The 11,012-nt window shown below is 40.6% G+C and overlaps 1 protein-coding gene across 18 annotated transcripts in view; it reads left to right on the forward strand.

The window, feature by feature from the left end:
• Positions 1-1,558: 1,558 nt before the first annotated feature.
• The window catches only part of Alas (5-aminolevulinate synthase), a 19,354-nt gene continuing 9,900 nt past the window's right edge, over positions 1,559-11,012 (forward strand). For 5 of the 18 annotated variants that reach the window (XM_067134155.1, XM_067134157.1, XM_067134169.1 and 2 more), the window contains exon 1: positions 8,430-8,569. In XM_067134155.1, the coding sequence (XP_066990256.1) occupies positions 8,562-8,569 (8 nt within the window). In that variant the 5' untranslated portion in view covers positions 8,430-8,561. Of the gene's footprint in view, positions 1,767-8,413; positions 8,570-10,334; positions 10,760-11,012 lie in introns of those variants that run through there. The other 13 variants (XM_067134160.1, XM_067134165.1, XM_067134172.1 and 10 more) reach the window with 8 other exon arrangements.

The raw sequence follows: 11,012 nt of genomic DNA on the forward strand, positions 1-11,012 counted from the left end.
TAATGAGGACCGCAAGTCTGACGGGGAATATAAGAAAGAATAAAACGTGTTTCTGATGTAACTGACTGAGATATAAGAAGAATGACTGCAGATTGTCACTGGGTGTTTATTTTGGCTGTGAAGACGTAGGACATTGTATGAAAGAACATTGAAACGAAAGTTTCAAGCGCTGCGGATTTGGATATAGGCCTAAAGCGGAGCGCAGGAAGTAAGTAGAATAATGTAGACTGCGTCCATGAGGGACTTTTTCTAGACCTAGCCTGAATTCAGGATTTCCGTTTTATTTTCTATCCCATCATCCATTTTCCTATAATGCGTCGTTCTGTACAGGCTGACCTCCCTTTGGAAGCCATCTTGGATTTACAGTACAGTCTGTTGACTGTCCATAAGGGCTTTCAGCTGAAGATTTCAAGAATGAAAGAAGAGATTGGGCAGCCCAAAGCCCCAAGAAGCCAATGTACTGCTTGTGGTAGGAGAGGTAGACCTACTATAGCAGACTTTGTAGGAAAATTGGGCTATAGGACTAGAAACGCCAAGAGTGCGTGGTAAACGGACAATAAAGATGGTTCAGAGGTCAGAGTGATGGGCCATGTGGTCTGAAAAGGAATGTTAAGTTCTGAATGCAGGGAAATTCATGTGTAGTAACATATGTTGTAGAGAAATAACAATGAAGTACAGTATATATCATTCATCTAGGCCTATAATCGAGAAGTTTCATCAAGCCATTAATTGATTCTAGAAGATCCTTATCTAGCCCTTAATTAAGGACCTTAGGAGATGCCCCTAAGGTCCTCTGAAGAGACTCTTTCAAGCCATTCATTGACTGATGCATTATATTTTAGGCCTGACAAGTAATCTTTTTGTCCACTAAGTGAAATATCACATAGGATTGGTTAGCCCCATAGTACGATAATTTCAAAAGCTTAAGAATATTGTTTTTAGAGACGTCATAGAGTCTGGATTAACAAAAATAACGAAGGAAAATAATATTAAGCTATACAGCATAGGTCTACGAACTCCTGACCCCATTTTGCATAAATGTTCGAAGGAAATTTAAAAGAAAAGTTAAAATCCAATTTTATTTGCATCACCTTAAGTTTTAATATAAACTTAATGACATTTGCATGCGTTAAAATGGTGACGTTTCTCTTTAATCTGAGTTATTGTATGTTTATACGTATGTATGTATGCATGTATGTATATTAGCAATGGTTTTCAACTACAGTTCATATCCTACGTTCAATAAATAATTTAAACATGAAACAATCGAATAAAAATGTTATATTCGACAAGAAGCGAGCTGAATTTTATTTTAATTTGTAAATATAACATTTAAATCGTAAAGAACGGGAAGAGGAACTCAAATTTGGCGCGCAATTCTCGCGCGGCATCTGGTAAATATTGCAACAAAGTCGAAAGAATTTCTTCGTAAAAAGCGACAATAAACACTTATAACGAATAATAATAATTTTTTACAATATATTATTCATTAAAAATAATTATTTTGATGTTTAAAGACACAATATATGATTTATTTTGAGAACAATTACGAAAATATACACCGGCCGCCATCCGTCAGAGACATTGCATCACCAGAACTATTTTGGCTTAGCAGACGCTCAGTCGTCCCATTTGTCGCTCTCTCTCTCTCTCTGTGTACCTCTCCGTCGCCCTCTGTACCCTGCCGACGGTACCCAGGCACCGGTCGAGTTTCAGTGTGACCTCAGGGCGTGACCCAGGACCAACCAGGAGCCATATATAAAGAGGTAAGGTCAAGAGACGTTTGGTTCATGTCGGTGGCGGTTTGGGGTTCAGTGGTCGAAGGTTTCTCCCTCTCTCTCTCTCTCTCTCTCTCTCTCTCTCTCTCTCTCTCTCTCTCTCTGTGTGACGAATTTTGAGTTTTTCCATTTAAAAATGGCTTAAAATGGCCCCTGTTTTTAATGCACGTATGCCATTTTCGGGGTTAGGAATTCGACCCTCTGCATATCGACCAAGGTCTCTCTCTCTCTCTCTCTCTCTCTCTCTCTCTCTCTCTCTCTCTCTCTCTCTCTCTCTCTCTTCCAGTATAAAAAAAGGCTTTAAAAGGCCTCTATTTTCCAAGTAAAAAGTTCACCTTTATATTTAAAATATATTTCACGTTTTCTCTCACGAAGGACCGTGAGAGAAAACGTGACAGATATCCTGCAGGACTCTCTCTCTCTCTCTCTCTCTCTCTCTCTCTCTCTCTCTCTCTCTCTCTCTCTCTCTCTCTCTCTCACGGATTATTCGACGAGACTTGTTATCACTTATCGAAATGCATGATGACGTCACATCCTTTTCGGAATGGACAGTCACCGTTACGCTGGTTGAATCTCTCTCTCTCTCTCTCTCTCTCTCTCTCTCTCTCTCTCTCTCTCTCTCTCTCTCTCTCTCTCTCGATCATCGTGACAAGCAGACGTGACGTCATTGCCTGACGTCAAACGCAATATATATGTTTACGCATTTTTCCATGCAAATTATTATTATTATTATTATTATTATTATTATTTATTATTATTATTATTATTATTATTATTATTTAAACGTGAATTTATTATTATTATTAATATTAATATTATTATTATTAGGACAATGACGTATTTTCTCACCGTAAAATAATGACGGTCATTCTGCCGTCATTTTCTTAGCAGAAATAATGGGGGGTCATTTTCTTGTTCAAAAGAGACAAATCGCAATTTCCTGTTCATTCTTCCTAACAGTGACGCTCGGGTTGAAAACCGGATGGGGGTATTATGGCTGTTTGTTCTACTGAGAATTTGACTTTCTGGCTGTTTGTTCTGTTAAAGATTTGGATGGTTTTTGGGGCTGTTAATCTGTTAAAAATTGGACGGTTTTTGCTCGTTATTCTTTTAAAAATTGGATGGTTTTTGGGGTTGGTTATCTGTTAAAAATTGGTCTTTTTTGGGGGCCCTGTGTATTTTGGTAAAAATTGGACGGTTTTGGGGGCTGTTAATCTGTTAAAAATTCTGTTTTGGCTTTGTGTTCTGTTAAAAATTAGATGGATTTTGGGGCTGTTCATTCTGTTGAAAATTGGGCGGTTTTTGGGGCTGTTAATCTGTTAAAATTGGTTTGTTTTTGGCCGTTAATCTGTTAAAAACTGGTCTTTTGGGGGTCTGTTAATCTGTTAACAATTGGTCTTTTTTTGGCTCTTTATTCTGTTAAAAATTGGACTGCTTTTGGGACTATTAATCTGTTAAAAATTGATCTGTTTTGGGGCTGTTTATCTATTAATAATAGGACGGTTTTTGGAGCTGTTAACCTGTTAAAAATTGGTCTGTTTTGGGACTGTGGATTCTGTTAGAAATTGAACGTTTTTTGAGCTATTTATATTGCTGAAAAATTTTTATGGCTTTTGTAATATGTAGAGAGATTCTCTCTCTCTCTCTCTCTCTCTCTCTCTCTCTCTCTCTCTCTCTCTCTCTCTCTCTCTCTCTCTCTGAAAGATACAGGGTATTGAACGAGATTAGTTATCAGTTGTGGAAATGCACTCTGAAGTCATATCCTTTTGAAATGACAAGTCACCATTACGCTGATTAACGTTCTCTCTCTCTGGTTGGAGAGGTGATTGATGACCTGGTCTCCACACCTGTGACCCTTGACTGACCTTGACTTTTCCAGAGAACATTTATTTGACACGATGTCTTAGTGATTACTATTCCTCTCTCTCTCTCTCTCTCTCTCTCTCTCTCTCTCTCTCTCTCTCTCTCTCTCTCTCTCTCTCTCTCTCTCTCTGTAAGGTGACCTCCCTTAAGATGAAGCCTTTTCCCCTACTGTAATGCTCTTAAGCTAGACCCATAATCCGGCGAGGGAGCCTTCTCTCTCTCTCTCTCTGCTCTCTCTCCTCAAGGAAGACAGTCAGTTGTCTCTCTCATCTCTTGCATCTTTTGCCGCCCCAGAGGAAGACAGTCAGTTGTAACCGGATCGAGTTGCATCTTTTAGAGAGAGAGAGAGAGAGAGAGATTCTGCTTGCTCGCCATTGTCTCCAGACACAATAGATATTGGCTGAAGAGTTTTAGATTTTGTGTCTAGAATATTACCATATTCGTAAGAATATAGAATTCGTGTCTAGGTATTCTGTGGAATAATCTGTTCTGTAGATTATTCTAAAGAATGTAGAATAATCTGTTCTGTAGATGATTCTAAAGAATGTAGAATAATCTGTTCTGTAGATGATTCTAAAGAATGTAGAATAATCTGTTCTGTAGATAACAGTCAACAAATCAATGTAGTTTTTGTAGAACAATTCTTAAGACAAAAGTAGAATTGTTTTTGTTGAATAATAATAATATATAACACAAAGACAATATCCCAGTTGTCAAAACAATAATTGCCTGAAAGATATATTTTATAAGAAACTCTATAAAGGCTAACTCTAGATTCAACTGTTTCTAGAGAAGGTGATATTAGGGAGAAAATATCTCTAGAAATGACTCTGCATAGAGTCATTTCATGGAAAGATTGGTTTTCTAGTGAAAACTGGCTCTAAAAAGTGGTTGTTTAGTAAAAATTGGCTCTAGAAAGTGGTTATCTAATTAAAATTGGCTCTAAAAGTGGTTATCTAGTAAAAATTGGCTCCAGAAAGTGGTTATCTAGTAAAAATTGGCTCTAAAAGTGGTTGTCTAGTAAAAATTAGCTCTAGAAAGTGGTTATCTAGTAAAACCCGGCTCTAGATAAGCTGATATTAGAGAAGTTAGCTCTAGAAAAAGTTTTCTAGAATAAACTGGTATTGGAGAGGAATTTTCTCTAGGAAAAGTTTTATAGAAGAAACTTAGTTGGTCGAGAAGTGAGTCTAGTCCATATCTTTTCCTAGATAAAACTATGACAGTTGATCTAGAAGTTAGAGTCCAGACCATCTCTCTTTCTAGATCAGGCAACTGTCCCAGGTAACTGTCTCCATGGCATTACTAGACACAACAGGTTCTCAAATGTAAAAATAGATATATTGCTTAATTTAAATACGAGTTTTGAATCAATTATCTGGACTTTGATGCATCTCTCTCTCTCTCTCTCTCTCTCTCTCTCTCTCTCTCTCTCTCTCTCTCTCTCTCTCTCTCTCTCTCTTATTGATAGTAGCTAAAATAGATAAGTAAATGGAATAACAATAATTATAGGTCTAAAATCGAGTCATATTCAGGACCTTGTAATGAAGGCGCCATTACCTATAATATTTATATACCGTCTATTTAATCCCAATACGAATTGATATAGATTTTATATTAATATTAATATTAATATAGATTTTATATAGTCACGTATTGTAGTGACCCTGGAGTACGTAAGGGGGTTTATAGAAGGGTAAAATCGTTAAATTAATGGGTTTCGGACACGAAGACTTGCAAGAACCGGATTCCTTGTTTACCCCTCAACCATCCAACCTCATCCGGATCCCAAGAAACCATGTATTCTTTTTTTGCGTCCGGTTAAAATGAGACCTTGTCGTATTATTTAGAATTTTAAAGCGTTTTTGAAGCCTTTGTGAAGCTTCAAGTCAAATTCAACCCAACCACAAGCGTCTTTTAAGACGCGAATGCCATTCGTCCTAAACCAAGGTCGGAACGATGACGTTCGGACTCGGTAGCTCGCGAATGGCCTTGTGAGATTCCAGGAAAATATCGAGGAAAATTGCTTGCGGCGGGTTTTCCACTTTGCTTGCCGTCCATTCCTTTTGTCCAGACGTTTATGAAGGAGAGGACGCAAGCACTAGCCATAAATATAATTGATACTTGCGTAACTAACCTCGCATAATTGCGTGTCAGGTGCATATCGCATTTTTTATGTCGCGATAACGATTGCCGATTTTTAAATGCCACCGATAATGGCTTCGGTCTAAAAATATCTTTTGAGAATATATTACCGGAACTGACACGTCTCTCTCTCTCTCTCTCTCTCTCTCTCTCTCTCTCTCTCTCTCTCTCTCTCTCAGTACACACATACGCAGTTATGTTACATTTCAAATAATACTGAGACACAAGAAGTTTGGCTTTATATATATATATGAAAATTATCCGATTTTTATCAAATAAAATATATAGATGTATTGTTCTCCGTCACCAGAATTAATTTATTAAGTTTCTGTATTCATAATTTATACGTAATTAATCTTAAAACTGCATTTTTGATTTACGTAACGCCAAAAACAGTAGCGACTGTACCTTGGGGTAGGTCAGAATTCAGTGACACCCCCGATGGCAACAGCAGCATACTACATTCGTCGCTTCGTTTTCCCTCCGCCGTCGGTAATTGTCGCTGTTTTTTGACGGTAAATAATACATTAAAACCTTAGCGACAATCTTACGTCGCGATTTCCGCCGTTACGAAAGATATTTGGCGTAAAAAAAATAGTTTTTAAAAATGGCCGCTTGATCTATGTCCCATTGCTGCATGACTTGGTCACATGAGTCAGCGTAAATACCGCCAAATTTTGCCCAGCAAAACAGCAGTGCTGTTCTTTCCCCGCCCTCCAGCACTTATGTAAAGGCCAGTGGCGAGATATCCTGCTGCTTGGCCCGGGCTCGAGGACGGCTACACTGAAATATGGGTCTTTCTTTACGTCTTCACGTCACCAAAAGGTTTACCTTAGTACATCGGCCTAAAAGTCACCTCTGCAGTACCATTGTTGACTGTTGAAACAATTCATTTTTTTTTATATATTTCTTTCACGTTGGTCAACTTCTGGTCTTTTGTCCCGTCTAACAGACGACCTGACCTGTCTGTCAGCCCAGACAGAAGAAGAGAGAGAGAGAGAGAGAGAGAGAAACCCACTGCTAACAAGAGAGTCAACTCTGAATCATCACAAAAACGTAGCCATTGTATCGTGACATTTCCAATTTCTCTACCTTTCATGATAAAAGTCTCTCTCTCTCTCTCTCTCTCTCTCTCTCTCTCTCTCTCTCTCTCTCTCTCTCTCTCTCTCTCCCCATAGACACTTACATAACCGCACAGACACTCGCATACCCGGGGGGGGGCATTACGTAACAGTGACGTCGCGATTCAGTCTGACACCAAGTAACAAAATGTTGGGGTAGGTCTCTATCTTTGGCCCCCTTGGCACAACCACTCACAGAGAGAGAGAGAGAGAGAGAGAGAGAGAGAGAGAGAGAGAGAGAGAGAGAAAGCTCTTAATCGGTTAGATTAGTTAGTACAGAGCTCTAGGCCGAAGCATCTCCTGAAATTGGTTCTCGTCTGTGAAAACATTCCTAGATTTGGGTGGAGTAAGAAATACCCAATTTTTGGCACAGGTGACCCCCTTCTTCAAACCCTCCTCCTCCTCCCCACGGGGTAGGTACCCACGTTACCAAACCGAAAAATATCCCCCCTGATACCCACTGCCAAGCAGACGCGTACCCCACAGGGGCGCAGGGTACGCCATAAAGTTAAACTCAAAGTTATCTTATATATTTCTCACTTACACTCACCCTGACACACAGACACTTACACACAGACACCTGTGGTGTCTTCTTGAACAAGTGTCGTGGTCTGAGTGATACGTACTAGCAATGTGACCTCTCCTTGACCTTTTGCCCTGTCACGGTTAACCGGCAAACCTATTTTTTTAATGATAATTAATGATAGGTCAGATTTTCTGGCCCTCTGTACCTCCACAATTCTCTGCTCTCTGCCAGATCACCCCATCTTATGCTACTAGGCCTATTTTCTCTGCACCTCCCCCAGAAGTGGGCCCCGTCTCACAGGTGCTTTCCATCTGAACAGATGTTTAAATCTTCGTCTTCTTAACAATTCTCTCTCTCTCTCTCTCTCTCTCTCTCTCTCTCTCTCTCTCTCTCTCTCTCTCTCTCTCTCTCTCTCTCTCTCTGTAATAAACCAGTAGTGAAAGCCCCCAAAATTCCTTCACCAGAAAGTCTCTCTCTCACTAAGGTAATGTAATGTAAAGTCTCTCTCTCTCTCTCTCTCTCTCTCTCTCTCTCAAAAAGGAGTAGGACAACTGTCTGCACGCAATCTGTTCCTCCCATCTCCCGAAGAAGAAGCAACTCAGGTGTCTTGACTTGGATTGGCGAGAAGAAGAAGCGTTTGTTTATTTCAGGCTGTGCCCCACTTGGCGCCCTCTGAATCGAAGCACCAAAGTACCACAAGAATTCTTCTGAATCGTATGATTTGAGCGAACCATTATATGTACGTGGTCATAGAGAGAACAAGAATTCTTGAGCCAGTGTTTGCAGGTTTTGGCACAGAGAAAGAAAGAATTATATATATATGTATTATATATATACAGAGAGAGAGAGAGAGTCGTTAAAAACTTTTGTGTATCACTTGAAATCTTTAAAACAGTACAGACCATGCTGTCCTCTCATCAGGTCTACTCTCTCTCTCTCTCTCTCTCTCTCTCTCTCTCTCTCTCTCTCTCTCTCTCTCTCAGTGCGCCTGCGCGTGATGCAGGTCCACGCACACCATCTTCGTAAGGGCTTGTCAAAAACCCCAGCCTCTTGTGCTCCCGGCCGCAGTCGTCTGCGGAACCCATGTGAGACTTGAACCCACCTCCCGCCAGCTCCCGCCGTCACGTAAACATGTTTAGGTAAGCCCCTTGGGGATTCCTGGGGTGGGGGGATGGTTGGAGAGGTGGCCCGGGGCACCAGCTCTTTCGTAAGGGCATCGGACACGTGCTTGGGGGGTATTCCTGTGGTACTGGTGACTCTGGGGCATGCCAGGGACGTCCCTAGGGCTGTTAGAGGTCTTTTTTTGGGGTCTGTGAATTTTTATTTCAATTTTCAGTGCCAGAGTGACCTCTTGTGACCTATTCTGGCCTCTGGGAGCTGAAAGTAAGACTTTATCGTTTATATGACCTCATATGTCAAGATTCCATTTTATTGGAACGTGACCTTGGCCTCTGTTCCAGATTCTTCTTTGAGATGACCTTATGACCTGACCTGGATCATCCCAGAGAATTCCCCCTTTGGAAATGGGTATGGTTTTTTTTTATTGAATTTTGCTTTGATTAAATGCAGCTATTTGTTGCATAGGTGGCTCTTTGGGACTTTCATAGCAATATTTTATATTTTTTTTCATATTTGAAGTTTTACATTATTTTTTAAATTATTCATAGATTTCTGGCAACACCCCGGTTAAAAACCTATCATTTATAATTACCCGTAATGAATAACAAAATTACACAGGTGTAATTATGACTGGCCACTTCCTCGTTATCCAAAATGAACCAGGAAGACCCCCTTCTAATTTCGGGTCACACTTGAACCCCCTCTGCAGGTTGTCCGTTGCAAGCTTTCAAATGATAGTTTTAAGGGTTGGGGGCTGTTTCCCCCTGAACCTTCTAGCCTGATTTCAGGGGAAGGGAGAAGTGGTCCTTAGGCCCTAATTTTGGAAGGTCTGTCTGTCACTGAAGCCTACAGACCTTATTGTGACTCATAACTCCGATCTACCATTAGACTATAAGGTCTATGAAAAGCTTAATTTTAAAAATATACTTCATGAATTATTGTAAAAAATAATTCAGGCTAATTTACTAAATAACATAATTGATGTAATTGCGGGTTATTGAAGAAAATAGGTTATTGATGATACATTATCATTATGCTTCAAGAAGCTCGTCCGCACACAACGTTATTGGAAAAACACCTCAGATCGATTGTCTTGTCGTAAAGGACAGGAATTTCAGTAGATAATCGTTCTGAAATGGTTTATTGATTGACGAAGTAAAAAAGAATGAGTTTTGTCATTATTATATTAATGATATTTATTGATTTATCGATATTAAGAGTGGGTCGATTGTAAGTCTATGTGGCGTTTAGCTGCAGAGAGAGAGAGAGAGAGAGAGAGCTAGATACCCGTTCCCAAGTTCCTGTTTTGCTTCTGCCGACGTGTAATAACATTTTAATATTGTTACCACGAAGGAAAACGAATTGGACGGAACAGGATCAACAGGTTTCATTCGCCATTCTAGGAAAAACTGTTGAGTTTTATCCCGGGAAAGCCCTAATGACACCTTCGTAACGCAAGGATTTAAAAAATCCCCCGATTTATCTTTTCCTCCTCGTGATTCCGCTTGTCCGGGGGAGTCCCTGCGTCTTGCATTGCATGAATAAAGAAAGACTGATCTTTAATAATGAAGAATTGCGGTATTAGGAGACATATATAACACATAGACATCAGCTTTAAGGCATGGGGCGATGTGCTTTCGTAACCATTCATTGATGGCTAAAAGGGCGCGCGCGAGTGGTGGCGGTGGTGGTGGTGGTGGCTCTCCCCCACCAACACCCAACACCCCCCAACACCCTCAGTGACGTCACGACATTCAGGACCTGACGTCGACCAATGGGAGAGCCGCTCGCGGCCGCTTGCATCATCCGTATTTCGGCGGAGCGGACGGTTTTCGTGAGGTATTTCGTCAAATACCGGCCATTTTTTCGTGGTTCGGCCACGAAATCGTGTCGATATACATCAAATGTACCGTTTCTCTATTAAATTCGGCCGCTGCAGCGGCTAAATGACGTTAAATAAGCGAAATAATACGCCTGGACAGTGGGGTGGTGGAGGATCGGGAGGGGGCGGGGCTAAATAGTGGACCGCCTCTCCACTCCTCCACCATCCGTCAGTAAGGCAGCTGACTCCGTACGTGTCGCTAGTCATTGTACCTCGTCCACCCTACTTGCATAAACAGTGATATAAAGGTGGGGACCGTGAATTGACCCTTAGCCCAAAATCGATCTTCCGGTTCCTTCTACAGGTGTCCCAACGACGTCACTCAAAGGTAAGAGTACAGGAGAGCGAAGGGCGTGAGCGTGTGAGGCGCCTCTTGGGTTTTTAGAAAGTACTTGACGGATGGTAGATTCAACCTCTATGTTTACGTTCGAAGGAGCCGAGACTGTTTTAAATATATTATTATTTTAACCTTTTAAAACGTATTTAACCAAACGATTTTAACAAATTAACATTATTTAACGATTAAAGAGTTATTTAAAGCGTGGTTACATTTAACAACTTAACCAAAGGTCGAGAAATGA

This window comes from Macrobrachium rosenbergii, chromosome 35 (assembly GCF_040412425.1).
Source record: "Macrobrachium rosenbergii isolate ZJJX-2024 chromosome 35, ASM4041242v1, whole genome shotgun sequence".
NCBI lineage: Eukaryota > Metazoa > Arthropoda > Malacostraca > Decapoda > Palaemonidae > Macrobrachium > Macrobrachium rosenbergii.